This window comes from Crocuta crocuta, unplaced genomic scaffold, assembly GCF_008692635.1.
Source record: "Crocuta crocuta isolate KB4526 unplaced genomic scaffold, BGI_CrCroc_1.0 scaffold275, whole genome shotgun sequence".
Taxonomy (NCBI): domain Eukaryota; kingdom Metazoa; phylum Chordata; class Mammalia; order Carnivora; family Hyaenidae; genus Crocuta; species Crocuta crocuta.
The window spans coordinates 1,116,962-1,134,297 of record NW_027530497.1 but is presented as its reverse complement, the minus strand read 5'-3'; the positions used below and the strand labels follow the sequence as shown (position 1 = coordinate 1,134,297).

The 17,336-nt window shown below is 38.0% G+C and overlaps 1 protein-coding gene and 1 pseudogene across 2 annotated transcripts; one reads left to right on the top strand and one right to left on the bottom strand.

Annotated features, from left to right (window-relative positions):
- The first annotated feature begins 32 nt into the window (after positions 1–32).
- Positions 33–17,025, top strand: KRCC1 (lysine rich coiled-coil 1). 2 transcript variants are annotated; one of them, XM_077766689.1, is made up of 3 exons: positions 33–221; positions 11,603–11,715; positions 15,647–17,025. In XM_077766689.1, exon 3 carries the CDS (start codon positions 15,657–15,659, stop codon positions 16,428–16,430), a length of 774 nt encoding a protein of 257 aa, XP_077622815.1. In that variant the 5' UTR covers positions 33–221; positions 11,603–11,715; positions 15,647–15,656; the 3' UTR covers positions 16,431–17,025. The 2 variants fall into 2 exon arrangements, with proteins under 2 accessions (XP_077622815.1, XP_077622814.1); XM_077766688.1 differs by having other exon boundaries at positions 34–221; positions 15,572–17,025.
- On the bottom strand, positions 12,288–12,954 carry LOC144233655 (large ribosomal subunit protein uL24-like; annotated as a pseudogene).
- Positions 17,026–17,336: the final 311 nt, after the last annotated feature.

Genomic DNA, 17,336 nt, shown 5'->3' with positions numbered 1-17,336 from the left:
TGGCGCCGTCCAGTAAGCCGCCGGTGGTGGCGGAGACTTCCCCTCAGGAAGCCCGGTCTCCGCCTCCTCCTTTCACCCCGCCTGCTCGGCGGCGGAGGCGGCGGTGGCGGCAGCGCCTGTCCCTGCCTCTCCGCCACCTCCAGCCGGGCCTATACCCCGGCCGGCGGCGTTGGCGGGGAGGGGGACAGTAGTTGTAGACGCCCGCCCCTGCCTCAGAGAAGGTGAGTTCCCGCCCCGGCGGCGGGGGCGGCCCGGCCCATAGCCCCTCAGCCCCGCGGCCCTGTGAAGGCTGGGCGCGCCCAGAGTGTGCGCCATGGCCGACCGGGTCGGGGCCGGAGTGCATCCGCCCTCCTCCCCACCCGTCGCCCCGGGAAAGGGGCGCCACGGCCCTTCCGGTGGAGCGTGGAGGGGAGACGGACGCCTCGGCAAGCTCAGGACGCTGAGGATTGAGGGGGCAGAGAGATGGCCAGGGAGCTGTCTTGACTGGAGTGGCAGGGAAAGGGAAGGGGGATTGATGAGGCAGCTCCGAGGGGAAAGAAAGAAACAGCCTGGGACGGGGAAGCCAGGACACCTCCGCGGGGCCGACTTCAACATCCGGGGAAGTAGACACTTGGGCCGAAGCGGAGTTAGGACTTTGCCCACCGGAGGAAGTAGCCCCGGAGCTTAAACCTTCCGGGACCCTGGGGCGAGAGCAGAGGGGCCAGGGCCTTGAGAGGTCCCTTTGGAGACTTTTCCTGGGCTTTTTGAGGGTTACACCCTATAAAACAAGCTTCTAAGATTTATAGGCCTGTCTTGATAGTGGTCTGAGTTCAGTATGGATCTACCAGTGTCAAAGATCGCAAAGTGGACAGTAGTGAGAGCGGTGAAAACCAGATTTTATCCAGAAGCTCCCAACCGTAGGGGAAAGAGCTGAGCTCCATTTGCATTTGCGCAGAGGTGACTGGGAGTTTCAAAGGGAAAATGAGGGACCGGGGGAGAGGTGAGGGGTTCAAGAAGAGTCAGGGAAGTGAGAAATGACCAAGGGTTGTTCCTTGGGCATTTTGTTAGGCCAGCTGTATCAGGCTGCTGGCAAGTAGGGACCTCAGGATTCTGTCCTCCCACAGCCACTGGGAGACCTAGACCTCTCCTTTTCAGAGACAGGAAGGATTCACAGTCCAGATTCAGTAAGTACTCTTAAAAAGAGAGAGGGGGACCTGCTGTCAGTTGTTGGCGCTGAAAACAGTTTCTTTTTGACAGCCCTGAGCTTTTTCTAGCAGGAGCTCCAAAGGGGACTGGGTCATCGCTGGGATTAAGCCTTGAGCTGCCAGAGGCCATGTTAAAATGTGGTCAAGTCTCCCTGCAGGAGTTTGGAAGGAGTGTTTCTGCCCAACGTTTTCACAGTTCTCACCAACACATCTCCCCTAACACAAAAAGCTATTTCTTCATCATCTCGATCTAACAGATGTTTGAGTTCCTACGAGTACTATATGCCTGTGAACAGCCTATTTGTTCCAAACTAGGAAGTAAGGCTGTAAGGCAGTTTTGGAAAGGATTTTAGATGCTGGGGCTTAATCGCATTGCAGGTCTCAGTAAAACATTTAACCACCTTCAGTGTCATCATTTTTAGTATTTACCATGTTGACTTATGTTGCTTTTTGTCTCCAGAGGGAAAGATGGCGGAAGCCAAAATATCGTCGAATAATTTAGATTCTTTGTTTTCTGGAGAGAGATCAGTATAATAATCTCACGAAAATAATTTTGATTTTACCCTCTTTCATGATAGATTCTATTTTTTGTACTATTCAATAGTCTTACATATTTCACTTTGGAGGAATGACAAAGTAAAAAATTTAAAAAGTATATGTTTCTTAAAACATTTTTAGAAGCACGTTTTATAAATTCCATGCACTAAAAATGGAACGAGAAAGTCATTGCAACCAAATGATGTCCTAGTGAATCTCTTAGTGAAGGCAACCTTCGGAAGACTAGGTTTAATGTCTTGAGTCAGCCTAGGTTAGTTATTGTTCTGAGATAAAAAATAAAATCTGGATTTACTTGTTTTCATACCAGACTTACTGCCTCTCACCAACAAGTAAACCTGAGCAGTTTACAGATAGATGTTCAGACTACAGTTCAGTTTGGCTCCTGTAGCCAGATCACAGAAAGGTTTGGAAACAGTTTCTCACGGAAAAACAGGTTTTTGCCAGATGGCATTTTTTGTTTTTCGTGTGTGTGATGACTTTGAATGTGTGCAGTTTCTTAAGACTTTGTACAATGTCAGTTCACACAATGCTAGCTGTAACCATTCTATACAACTTCCAGGTGGTATAAGGAGAATACTGGAATAGGAATCTTGACTAGTAATAGGTTCTAGTGCTAGTTTGCCCACTAGTTGTATGACCCGAGTAAGTCCCAAGCACTTTTTTCTTTTTTTTCCAAACTTTCAAAGTCCCAAACTTCCTTTTTGAGTTTTGTCATCTGTGGGGAGGCAGAATGGGATTAACCCAAAAGAATGGTTCTCAGCCAGGGATTATTTCGTGCCCCTACCCCAGAGGACATTTGGCAGTGTCTGAAGACATTTTTGGTTTCTACCACTGAGCACGGAAGGACATGGTGTGCACAGGTGCTGCCTGGCATCTATTTGATAGAAATAAAATGCCCAGGGCAGTCCCACACCCATGCCAACAAAGGATTCTTCTACCCAAAATGTCAGTGGTATCAGGGATGAGGACCTCTGTACCAACCAGACTCTGAGGCCCTAACTGACTTTACACTTCTGTATTGATATTCTTGCCATGGGTTGGCCGTGTACTAGAAGAGCAGTTCATAAAACACAAAACTTCGACGTATAATGGCTATCAGGTGACATTCAGAGTGATGAAATCTCTGGGTTAAGATTGAGACTATTCATTAGGATTTGAAAAACCAAATATAATTCACTACGTAAAAATTACCTCTTGTCACATTATTTTGGGTAAATATCCTTCATTAACTGTTCAGTTAACTGCTACCTAACAAATGGTAAATATGTGGCATATTATACTATTTAAAACACTAATAGAAGTCATATATTTTTACTTGAGATATTAGTAAAAGCCTTAAATAATTGCCAGGTTAGATAGTACATAAACAAGAAGAGGGAAAAAACATTGCTTGTTATTTACCCATCATTTTTTTTTTCTTGGAAGACTTTGTTAGGAGATTAAAGGTATGAAAGAATTATTGTGCTTCCAGTTATTAAAATTCCAGTCTGTGTCAAGATCCTGATAGGACCATTCAAACTGATTTGAAGAACATCTGCTAAACCATTTTCACCTACAGCTGTATAGGTGAAACAGCTGTAACTAAGTGGAGTTCCTCTGTATTGAGCTTGAGAATGAACACATGTCAGTAAGGATTAAATATTGGCAAGCAGAGAATACATGGAAAGTATAAGATTACAAATAGGAAATTGAGAAACTCAAAAGACCCAAAGAAATACCACGTAACCAGACTTATATGAAAAGATATAGACAGAATTTATGGTGACGTCATAATATTTTCCAGGACACTGTAATTCACTCTGTAACATTTCTCAAAAAAATTTTTTTTGGTTTCTCAAATATTTTTTACTGTTAAAATTTTTTTTACCCAGTAATTATATTCCTGAGGGATTCATAAAAATGAAACCACAAATAACCAATTCCTGCTTATTTGCTTCTTTTTAAGAAATTAAATGGACTTGGTTTGAGAATGAAGGACATTTTTGACTCCTTATTGACTCAGTAACCCATTTACATAGCATTGCCTAAAAATGTTTTCCTTTGTTTTCATGATATTAAGCAGAGATTTGGCTCAAATGACAAGAATCTAGCTAATAACCATTGTTTTATTTATTCAGAAAACACTTTGAGCTCCTGCTCTGTACCAGGTATTCTGCTCAGTACCGAGGATATACTGATGAATGAGGCACAACCCTTTTAAAGAGCTTAGTAGCTAATGTTTATTTGTGAAATTAGAAAAAGAAAAAAAACAAAAGGCAGTTTTAAAGGTTTTTTTTTTTTTTAAACACAGTAAGTGTTTATTAATCTCTCAAACTGCAGTAATGGTGAGTGCTCCAGAGCTGGAGGTGGCTACTTTGCCTTTCCTGACACACAGCTTCTATTTCTGAGTCTGAAGTGGCTGCAGAGGAAACGTGGGATAGTAGTGTAAAGCAGGCAAATTCTCCATAGGGTGGAGAGGAAACAGGTTGACAGCCTCTAAAATTGTCAGTTTTAAGTGTAGATTAGCCAGGACTCCTGGGATAATCAGGAGGAGTTCATTGTTTTGTATAAACCTGTGCTCTGCCCAAGACATATTTGCTACCTGCACACCAGAGCATGTTATGTTGTAAATCTAATGTTGACAGATGGATAGAATGGTTTGGGAAGGAAGCTCTCTGGAGAGACATTAATGATTGATTGCTTGTTAGTTTCAGATCTGCTGACATTACTAGATGTCAATATGTGAAAATATTGACTAAGCATGTAAAGTGACTAACAAGATTTCCCCTACTGTATTCATCACATATATGTTAGGACATAAACATTGGGGCTTTCCCCCCAACAGACCCATTCACAGCTACTAATCCCTTGAAAGGGATGGAATGCATCTGGTGGCATTCTGATATAGGATGCCTGCCTTGTGTCCAAGTAAAACTAACTTCACAAGCATGATCCTTGAGCTAGCTAGCCATAGAGTACTTACAATTATTGATGTTCAAAGACTTAGTTTAAATAAAGACAAATTTTATATTAAATATGTAACTATATTAAATGTATAGCACTCCCAGTTAATGATTTTGTTAATTCTTTTGTATTTTATCATTGGAAATATGCCATGGTAGTAAACCCTTAGTTATTTTTGTGATTGTTTTGTTAGTGTGAAATAGCTAGAGCTTGGCAAACTCCTAAATCAGATACTAATCTAATTTCCTGAAAAGGCAAGGTTAATAACCAATATAGCTAGGAGTATTTCTGAGGCTGACAGCTACAGGGCTACATTTCTAGCACAATTAAGATCTCTAACAAATACTTAAATGGGTAAAATAAATAAATAAAAACCTGCAAAGATAACAAATAATTACAAAAGATAGCAAGGATAACAGTCAGTTACCTAGTCTCCTAAAATGTAATGCTCTGCTCTGCTTAGTCTTTCCTGAGATTATAATGGTGTTAAAAGATTGCAAAACTCAAGAGCAGGAACGAGGGAAGGCCATCCATTCTCCCCACTTCTATTCAGTATTGTACTGGAGGTCCTAGCCCGTAGAGTCAGACAAGAAAAACAAAAGGTGTTCGGATTGCAGAGAAATAACACTGTCTCTATTTGCAGATGATATGATCATCTGTGTAGGAAACACCAAGAAACCTAGGAAAAGACTACTAGAATAGGTTTAGCAAGGGGGCAAAATATTAGATCCATATAAAAAATCAATAGTATTTCTAAATATTAGCAACAAACATTTAGTAAGTTTAGATTTAAAGAAAAATACTGTTTACTATGGCATCAAAAAACATAAAGTACTTTTAGATAGCTTTAATGGAATACAGAGAATGCTACATAACATTGCTGAGAGAAAAATGCAAATAATGGAAAAATATTAAATGTTTCCTAATACTTCTGAGTGAGTTAGATTTAAAAGTATATGACCATAGTGTACCTGAGTGGCTCAGTTAATGGTTAAGCATCTGACTCTTGATTTCAGTTCAGGTCATGATCTCATGGTTGGTGAGTTTGGGCCCTGCATTGGACCCTGAGCTAACAGTGTGGATCCTCCTTGGGATTCTCTCTCTTCCCCACTCATGTTTTCTCTTTCTCCCTCTCTCTCAAAATAAATACACTTTAAAAACAAAGTACAAGACCATACCATTTGGGGGTATATTTATTAAGGGGAAAGAACTAAGCTGAAACTAACCAAATTAACATACTAATTTTGCTCATTTTTTCTTCAGAGATGTTTAATACACATTTTTAAAAAAACATTCATGCTGTATGATGTTTAAGTGCCATGTCACAACATAAATGATGTGCATGGAGCATAAAATTTTTTTTACTAGATTTTTCACTTAAAATTCAGTTGATTTATTCATCAGACCTGAGACTTGCTGAAAACATTTTATACAATGCAAAAGCTTGGCCTTTGCAATTTCTATTTTTTTAATTTATTTTTTAAAATATTTATTTTTGAGAGAGAGAGTACATGTGCTTGCAAAAACAGGGGAGGGGCAGCGAGGGCGAGAGAGAAAGAATCCCTAGCAGACTCCATACTCAGCATGGAGCCCAACACAGAGCTGGATCTCATGACTGAGATCATGACATGATATCTATTTCTAGAAATAAAAAAGTTTTCAGAATTTTGCTAGATATTTTCCAAAAATATTAGAAGGTAAATCTAAAAAAAATATTCCAGATGAGTTTCAGTCTAGACAAACTATTTCTGGCTTGAGACCTAATGCCATCCTGTAAGTAGTAAAATTAGCAGTATCCTTACAGGTTTCTGCTTCATATTGCATACTCCTTTGAGTATTAAAGTAGACATGACACACATTAACACAGGATATAAACTGAAATCTTCAAAAAATTGGCTCAAAATCAGAACAGCCAGAAGAGATAATAATGATCAAGTCTAACTTTCAGCTTTCTTTTTTTTTTTTCTTTTAATGTTTATTTTTGAAAGAGTGAGAGCAAGGGAAGGGAAGATAGAGGGGGACAGAGGATCGCAAGTGGGCTCCATGCTGACAGTAGACAGCCAGATGCGAGGCTTGTACTCCTAAGATCATGACCTGAGCCACCCAGGAGCCCCCAGCTTTCATTTTATTTACTTTTTTAAAGTTTGTATTAATATGTTTATTTTTGAGAGAGAGAGAGTGCACGTATGTGTGAGCAGGGGAGGAACAGAGGGAGGTGGAGACAGAATCCAAAGCAGGCTCCCTGCTGTCAGCAAAAAACCCAGTGTGGAGCCAGAACCCACCAACTCTAAGATCATGACCTGAGCCAAAGTCAGTCGGTTAAGTGTCCAACTTGTGACTTCAGCTCAGGTCATGATCTCATGTTTAGTGAGTTTGGGCCCCCCATTGGGCTCTGCGCTGGCAATGGGGAGCCTGCTTAGGATTCTCTCCCTCCCTCTCTCTCTGCCCTTCCCCCGCTTGCTCTTTCTCTGTCTCTCTCTAAGAAAAAAATATTTTTAAAAATAAGTACTAAAAAGTCCCTCTAAAACATGAGTTATCTTGAAATATGAAGAATTAGGTGGTACTGTCAGGCACTCTTGCTCTGCTTACATATAATCTTTATTTGGCTTTCTGTAGTTATGAGAATATTTGGTTGGAGAACATTTCACTATGTCAGTAAAATAGATGAAATCCTGAATAACAGTAAAAGCTTATTCATTCAGTACTTACTATGAGCCATATACTGTTCTAAGCATTTTAATATATATTCATTTCCTTAAGGCTCACAACAACTCTTTGAAGTATATATTATATCCCTATTGTAGAGAATAGGAAATTAAGGCATAGAGAGGGTTGAGAAATTTAACCAAGCTTACACAGCTAATAAGTGCCAGAACTAACTCCAGAGTCCCTATGTCTGGCTCGTAGGAACAGTGAGATAAGTGACATAATATGATGGGCATTAGTTCTGCATAGGTGAATTGGCCTTATGTTTGGTGGATAATCTTTCTGGAAAAAAAAGCCAGCATTTAAAAATCCAGTTTAACAAATTAAGGTAAAATTATTTCTTTTTCCAAAAATATCTGTAATAAATCTTTAAGCTCTTCTAGTACACTTCATTGAGATATACTTTACTTAAAATATACACCTTTTTTTGTTTGTTTACTTATTTTTGAAATAGAGACAGAGCATCAGCAGGGGAGGGACAGAGAGAGACACACGAAGAATCCAAAGCAGGCTCCAGGCTCTGAACTGTCAGCACGGAGCCCAGCACGGACCCCAACGCGGGGCTCAAACCCACAGACTGTGAGATCATGACCTGAGCTGAAGTTGGACGCCCAACCAACTGAGCCACCCAAGCACCCCATACACATATGTAAAGTACACAAGGCAGTGAGTTTTTGTCATGTGTATAGTCACATGCAACCATCTTAAACAAAATGCCACATACTTCCATCAACACCCAAAGTTTGCCCATGCCTCTGTACAATCCATCCGTCCCTCTACTCCTATCCCTAGCAAGCACTAATCTGCTTTCTATCATTATCATTAGTTTCTATTTCCAGAATTTTTTGCAAATAGAGAATCATACAAGTAGGTACTCTTAGGTCTTGGCACTAAGCATGATGATTTTGAGATTTATCCATGTTGCCTCTATATTGCTATTTTGTTTCTTCTTTGTTGCTGAATAATTCTATGTATTGATATACCAGGTTTCCTTTATCCATTAACCTACTGACATTAGGGTTGCTTTAGTTGGGGGCTATTACAAATAAAGCTGCTATGAACATTCATGTACAGGGCTTTGCGTGGATGTATGTCTTCATTTCCCTTGGGCAAATACAAGTGAAATGGCTTGGACATATGGTAGATGTTTAATGTTTAAAGAAATTATCAAACTGCTTTGTCTAAAGTTGTACCATTTTAAATTCTAACAAGTAATGTATGAGAATTCCAGTTGTTCAACATCCTTACCAACATTTGGTATTTTTAGCCCTTTTAATTTTAATCATTTCCAGTGATAGTGTAGTAGTATCTCATTGTGATTTTAATTTACATTTACTTAGTCATATATAGAGAGGGGGGGTGTTTATATATGCATATATGCATATATATATATACACACACAGACACACACACACATACATACACTCTTTTTGAAGTGTCTTAAAATCTTATGCCCAGGGGCGGCTGGGTGGCTCAGTCGGTTAAACGTCCGACTTCGGCTCAGGTCATGATCTCACGGTTCATGGGTTTGAGCCCCGCATCGGGCTCTGTGCTGACAGCTAGCTCAGAGCCTGGAGCCTATCTTCAGATTCTGTGTCTCCCTCTCTCTCTGACCCTCCCCTGCTCATGCTTTCTCTCTCTCTCTCTCTCTCTCTCAGAAATAAATAAAACATTAAAAAAAAAATCTTATGCCCATCCATTTTAATTCGAATTTATCTTACTGAGTCATAAGAGTTCTATATGTATTCTAGATACAAGTCCTTTGTCTGATATATGAGATGGGAATATTTTCTCCCACTTTATGGCTTGCTTTTCATTTTAATTTTAAAGTCATAAGTAATTAAATTATAAACCTTGAAACAACTCAGAAATAATTCAGAGAGATAACTATATATAATAGAGAAACATTTTTAAATATTCATCATCCTTTCTAAAAAGTTTCTGATTTATAGTTTTTAAACTCAATATTTTTAGACAAACCTTATTCATCTATACACTGGTTCTGAAAATTAACCTGTAGAACCTTTAAATTCAGTTTTTATGGAGTTTTTAATTGCAAAGTAATGTTTTTTTGCACAAATTAAAACAGTACAGACATATGCAGAGAGCAAAACGTTAAATCTTGTCTCTCACTCCTTTCCTAACCCATATCTCAAGCCCGATTAAATATGTATCTTTTCAGATTTTTTTCTATGGATATTGAAATATATATATACAAGATCAGACTCAAATCACACTAACACAAATCCATAATATTACCTAGTATCAAGGCTTTCTAAGTATTTCAAGGATATAGGCAATCAGGCAACTCTAAACAAGCAAAGATCTTTAGGACATGAAAGATGGCTCCTCAGACATGCATCTTTTGCCCAAAATAATAGATGAGGTTTCTAAGTGAGGGTCATCTCACACAGTGGAGGTATTTAAATTATGAATCATTTTATACCATTGCTTATGTGATATTCTTCATAGAGCTATGCCTCATAAGTCCTGAATTTATTTACTGTAGATAATCCTTAGGAACATCTTGCTAAGGGCATTTCAAAGATAAGTTCCCTTTCTTCTAGCCAATATCATTGGTCTCTTTTCTCAGAGGTCCAGAAGTCACCTATCTTCTTCCCTCTCCCCCCACCCCTGAAAAGGAAATGAAGCAGCCCAGCTCCTTTAACTCCTTCCTATAAATAAATAAATAAATAAATAAATAAATAAATAAATCGATAGATAAATAAATAAGAATATATTTAGTTTTTGGTTTTGTGTTAATAAATAAATAAATAAGAGAATATATTTATTTTTTGGTTTTGTGATGTGTTTTTATACTAAAATTGGATTTTCGATTGATCAATAGATAGGTATTCTGGTATATAGGTAGATAAAGTTCTACATCTTGTTTTTTCCCCTTAATATATCATGGACTTTTCTCTATGACAATACATGTGGTTCCAACTCATTCATTTAAATGGCTGCCTAGGAAGTACAATTTTGACGTTCCATGATTGGTATCATATTTATAAACTAGTAAATTTCCATAAAATTGATTTCAACTGTTAGGAACTTTAGATAGTGGTACAGACCTCAAGCATACATGTAGTATGTTTGGTGGAGATTATTTACTGTGGTGAGAAACCCTTTGAGCAAAAGTTCTGGAAGTTAATATGTGAATATGACTATAGCTTTAAGTTGCTTAGTGATCCTTGCTTGAGATCTTTTTTGTACAACTGTAGACTGTTGCCCACCCCAGGTAAAGATCGTTTGTGGTTCCTCTGATTCCCAGATGACCTGAGATATAGCTAGAATCAGTAACTGTCTTAAAATAGACTGATTGTATTTCTCGAAATTGTCTGCTATAAAACACAATAATGCCAACGCCAAATATCTTTGCCCAGCCTTTCAAAACAGATCATTTCCATAGAGCCCAGACCCCTACTGGTGACCCAGTAACTTTTCTTTCAGAATATATTCTGGACTAAATAAAAATACATTATATTAAATATCAGAACCTTACTAAATGTTTGCATACTGAAATTTCATTCTAATTTGCAAAAAGATAGTAGATAGTCTTGCAGGCACTCAGGAAATTAAGATTTAAGATGGCATATGAAGTGATAGTTAAAGATTGAAAATATTACCTTAAATGTTTCATATGATCTTCAATCTTCCCTCCCTTTTATTCATAGATACTACATTGAATGAATAAATATTGAGCTTTTACAGATACTCTTTGTAAAAGGTATACGGGAAGTAGTGATATAGTTTGAATTGCAAAGGATTTCACATTATGAGGGAAGCTGAAAATAAAGATCTTCTAAATCATAGGATTATTTCTTCTGAAGCTGATACTTTAATTTGAATGCAAACAAAACTCTGTCCTTAAACTTTTAGTTCAGACTAAATATGTTAAAAGTCATGAACGCTGTTTTCAAATTTAGAGGTAGACATTTGGGGTCACTGTGTTGTAAAACAAAATATAATTTATTTCTCCAGGGTGAAATATATGCTCAAAAAGCTAGCATAACCTTCAGGTTTATAGGAAGTAAAATAATAAGGAGATGGATTTGTGAATTTTCAGATACTGGATCTATGTTGGTGGTGTAAATTTAAACTTTGAACTACTTAATCTTTGTTGTAATAAGATTGTACTTGTTTCAGATGACTAGGAGTGGAGTATTAGACAAAAATAGATTTTGAGATCTCTGCATCATGTTTTTTAGCTTCCTGATTGTTGCACAGTCTCACCATTTGGGGAAAGTCCATGCTAGAAAACTGAAGCAGTTAATGGGAGAATATGATCAGATTTCTTCACCAAGTTCCCAGCCTGATAAGGGTAAGTTTCCATTCACCTCTTTATTGATTTCTGCATGATCTGTAGGCTTTGGGGACTGGCTTCTTTCACTCAGCATGCCTTCAGGGCTTATCCATGTTGTACCACATATCAGCACTTCATTCCTTTTTATCGCTAAATAATATTCCATTGTATGAATATACCACATTTTATTTATCCATTCATCAGTTAATGGACATTGACTTGTTTCTACTTTTTAGCTGTTGTGAATATTGCTGCTGTGAACATTTGTGTATAAGTTTTTGTGTAAACATAGGTTTTCACTTCTCATGGATATATACCTAGGAGTGAAATTGCTGGGGCATATGGTAACACTGTGTTAACATTGTGAGGAATTGCCACACTGTTTTTCTTTTTTTTTTCTTTTTAATTAGGAAACATTTCCAATGGTTATTCATAAAGTTATTAAAACAGCAAAAGTTGATTTACACCTATCAATAACAAAACAGGAAGGAAATGAAATGTTCAAGAGATATCCTAATAAGTTTCAAAGGAATATATACCAGGCTAAAAAGATATAGTTAAACTGATTATATAACAGTTTATACTCATTCCTACATTTTCTCATTAAGTTCTTCCTTATATTTGCCTTTCCCTTTTCCAACTTGTTGAGATTTGGCTTTGCAGTCAAGATTTCTGATCAAGGGTGCCTGGGTGGCTCAGTAGATTAAGCATCTGATTCCAACTCGTGACTTCAGCTCAGGTCATGATCTTTCAGTTCGTAGGTTGGAGCCCTGCGTCAGGGCTTGGGATTCTCTCTCCGTCTCTTGCTTTCTGCCCCTCCCCAGATCCCTCTCTCTATCTCTGTCTCTAAATAAATAAATAAACTTTTTTTTTTATAAATAAACTTTTTAAAAAAAAAGAAAAAAAGAATTTTTTTCTGATCTTTGTCCAGTTTTCCTGCTGATGACCACCTTGCTTGAGTAAATGCCCACATGGACAATTGTGCCATTACCTTCTCACATTGTACCTGCCCAGTGTAGATGACCTATGTCTTTCTATACACCTGGACTACCTTGCTGATTGCTGACCTTTATAGTGTCCTTGAACTGCCTGGACCTCATCATCCATGTGGATGGGCATGGAGCAGACATTGTACTTCTGCCACCAATCCTTGGAGAGTGGGGAAGACATGATCTTCCTGCACATGTGCAAGGGAGCGCTGCTGTGGCATTTGGTGGGTTTGCTGTGGTCCAAGGTCCCAAAGGGGTTGAACTTCATGGTGATGGTCTACGAGGCTCCGGGCAGGCTCAGACCCATGTGCATGCGGCCAGAAGTCCAAACTGTTTTTCAGAATAGCTGCACATTTTACATCCCCACCAGCGATGAATGAAATTATCCATTTTTCCACATCCTTGCCAACATTGAAGATCACCTGCCTTTTTTATTATAGCCATCCTTGTGGGTGTGAAGTATCAAAAATTGCTTGGGGTGCCTGGGTGGCTCAGTCAGTTAAGCGCCCAACTTCAGCTCACGTCATGATCTCATGGTTCGTGGGTTCTAGCCCCACATCGGGCTCTGTGCTGACAGCTCAGAGACTGGAGCCTGCTTCGGATTCTGTGTCTCTCTCTCTCTTTGCCTCTCCTATGCTCACACTCTGTCTCTCAAAAATAAATAAACACTAAAAAAAGTTTCTAAAAATAAAAGTAGACAAAATGATATAATGAACCTTCATATACCATTATCCAGTTTCAGCAGTTATCACCATCTTTTGTATTTTGTTAGTGACTTTGTAAAAAACAGCTTTATTGAGATATAGCTAATATACAATAAACTGTACATAGTTAAGATACAAAATTTGATGAGTTTTGACAGACGTATATACCATCAGACGATCAATATAGTAAATATATCCAGACCCCAGAAAGTGCCCTTTCTAATCATCCCTCCCATCCTTTCCTGCCTCAGCCCCAAGCAAACACTGTTACTGTAGATTCATTTGCATTTTCTAGGGTTTTGTGTAAATGGAGTCATATGTTATGAACTCTTCTGTCAGGCTTCTCTCTCTCAGCATAAATATTTTGAGATTCATCGATCTTGTTGACTATATCAATAGTTCTCTCGTTATCACTGATAGTATTTCATTGTATGGATATAGCACTACTGACCGTTCCATTCACCTGTTGATCATCATTTCGGTTTTTTCCTTTCTGGGGCTATTACAAATAAAGTTACTATGAATATCCATGTATCATTCTTTGTGAGGACATTTGGACATATATTTACTTTTGGGGGAAATATTGAGGAATGGAATAACTAGATCATACAGTAGGTGTATGTTTAACTTCCTCAGAAACTACCGCATTGTTTGCTAGTGGTTGTGCCATTTTATATCTCTGACCAGCAATGTTCTAGTTGATCCATAGTCTCACGAGCAACCTGCTAATGTCATCCTTTTTATCCCAGGCATTCTAGTGAGTGCATGGTGGTATCTCATTGTGGTTTTAATTGACATTGCCCTGATGACTAATGATATTTTTTCATGTGTTCATTGGCCCTTTGCATCTATTCCTTTCTGAATTGCCTGTTCAAATCTTTCGCCTATATTGAATCAAATATTTGCTGCATTATTCTAGTTAGAATTTTTGTACTATTGAAGTCGAGTAGGAGCTAAATTTTCTGATTCACCAAATTAGACTTCATTTAGACTTGGCTTTTTAATCTCAAATTTCCAGAAAAGATAGCTGATCATTAGTGACTGTGGAGTGCTATGTCATGCTTCTTTCTTTCTGTTAAAGGGAAGAAATGTTCTGTTCTATTTGAGTTATACCACCTCCTAATTTTTAGAGACAAAGTATATCACCAAAAATATATAGGGCATGATCTTGAGGTAAGTATGTTTTCTGCTGCATTTGTACTTGATGTAGGATTTTAGGNAATAGTGGTGCCCCACCAAAGGAATCAAAGAAACCAATGAAAAACTCATGTATCTACTTTAAATTTCTTCTGAAACTTTTCTCTGCATCAATCTCACATCCTCACAGCTTTCATCTCCATTTCCTCCCTTAACCTTCCCACCAGTGCTTTCTTTTATGTTATTTTTTTAAGTTTATTTATTTTTGAGACAGAGCAGAGCAGGGGAGGGGCAGAGAGAGGGAGACACAGAATCTGAAGCAGGCTCCAGGCTCTGAGCTGTCAGCACAGAGCCCAATGCAGGGCTCGAACTCACAAACCGTGAGACCNGTACTTTAAAAGAGAACAAACCAGAACATTCTAGAATGTTTTTTTTTTTTTTTTTACCGATCAGAAGTAATGGAATAAAATCCAAGTCCTGTACAGAAGATACAGAACTCTGTTCCCTGATCTTCCCTCATCCCCTATATGAAAGAGTAGTTTCATCTCACAGCAGAATTTCTCATTTCTAGCATTACCAAACTATTTTATAAACATCCTTTTATTGTTAAGTCTTACAGTACTCTAGTCAGGTAAGTAGGTATATTTATTTTATTTTGTTTGAGTAAACTGAAGATTTAAAAAATTAAATTACTTCTCTATGGTTCTGTTACTTCTCTTTAAAAACAATATACAGGAAACTGCTTAATCAGAACTTTAGGAAAATTGAATATTTCGATCAGGCCTCCTATCAGGGACGTGTGGTCCTTAACCACACATCCCTATATGCCTTACATTTTTAGCCATACAACAGAACCCTGTATCTCATCTGCTCTCTACCCTCTTCATCCCACTTCTGAGAATTATAGAACTACTTGTGAGTGGACTGGGAGATATTTGACTATCCTAATGCAACTTTTTGGCATATAATGTCATGATACTTAACTTCTATGCTGAATTAGGTTTTAATCTGTCTGGGTTTCTTTGTCTTGTTTTTTTTTTGAAGCTCTCTTCAAGAGCAAAGGAAATATTCAGAATACAATAATCTAGTAAGAAGAATTTTCTCCCATCTTATCTATAGAGGATCCCTAATGAAGCATTCAAAGAAGACATATGACTCTTTTCAAGATGAACTTGAAGATTATATCAAAGTGCAGAAAGCCAGAGGCTTAGAGCCAAAGACTTGTTTCAGAAAGATGAGAGAGGACTGTTTGGAAACTTGTGGGTACAAAGAAGAGGTTGCTTACAGACCGAGGTATAGAATGTTTGATCACAGACTCTCATCTGAGACTGCCCAGACGTACCCGAGATCATGCCCTGTTTCACAAAAGGTGGAAAACCGGTTACCTCAGTGGCTACCAGCTCATGACAGCAGGCTAAGTGTAGACTCCCTGAGCTACTGCCAGTTCACCAGGGACTGTTTCTCCAAAAAACCAGAACCCCTGAACCTTAGTCAGCAAGCATATAACTGTCGCTCATACAGTGTGGAATCTGGAGTTTACAACCGTCTCTCCTCAGAAAACAGTGCCAGCACCCATCAAGCCAGTCATAAACAGATCCGTCCGCAGGGGAAAGGGCGCCCCGAGGAAGGCAGAGAAAAACCAGACGAGGAGCGGCCCAAGCATAAGAGGAAAAAAGGTTGTGAGGAAATAGATTTAGACAAACACAAGAACTTGCAAAGAAACGAAACACAGACGGAAACAGTCAGGGTCAGTACAAAAAAGCTTAAGAATCGAAAGGAGAGAAAAGGCCAAGACATGGCCTCTAAGAAAGAGGAACGTAAGCGTAGAAAAGCGAAAAAAGAACAAGGTGAAGAGAAGACAGAGGAAGAAATGCTTTGGGACCAGTCTATCCTTGGATTTTGAAGATCCTGAGTTGGTTCTCCTGAGGTTAAATGGAAAAAATAGTCGAGGAGCTTGGTTTTATGATGTTCATGTTCATATTGATTTTTTCATGTGAACAGGTACTTTAATTTCTAACAACAGGCCAAGTGAACAGAAAGTATTTAATATGCTTACTCTCCAGCATGGAAATTACTTTTCCTCATTTCCTTAAAGCATTCTTACATTTTTCTTCTCTATAGTGTAATTTTCCTTAATGAGAGTGGCACTGCTTTTACTCATCAAAGTGCAATGATAGTAGAAGTATTTTTCCCTTAGGAGGTCATTTATTTTAAATTGGAATATTAATAGGCTTTGCAAAATCTATTGCTTGATTTCTTTTAGTTTGGGGTGGAATATTTTTATATTCATTAGTTTTCTCTATGACACAATTTAGACTGATTTTTTTTCCTTTGTTAGCTCTAACTTGCAGTGCATTTTCTAGATTGTAAAGTGGAAAATGAAATACATTATAATAATAAGCTAAGGTTACATATAGTTTTAAAAGTTTCAAAGAGTCTTGATATAAAATCAGTTTATATTCTGGAAATATTTATAATAAAGTATTCTAATTTCTGCATTTTGTTGTTCTGTGTCAATAATATGTTCCCATTCAATGATGATTTTCTTTCGGAAAAGAAATAACAGAGTACTTGTACTTAAGAGGAAGATCTTTTGGGTGGGTCACACTTTACAGTTGTAAAAATTCTTTACTATACCTTGCTTATTCACATTTAAACCGACTTTTTAGGATAGAAACCTATTAATGACCACAATTTTTCCAGATAGTTGAAATTGAAGAGAGAGGAATTTATAAGAAATAAAACACTAATAGATTACTCTTTCCTAATCAGTGTTTTCATTCTGATCATTACCTTTTATTAAGTAAAA

What these genes read in the sequence shown, in the direction of transcription:
- KRCC1 (XM_077766689.1), top strand. Translation starts at nt 15,657, where the DNA reads ATGAAGCATTCAAAGAAGACATATGACTCTTTTCAAGATGAACTTGAA.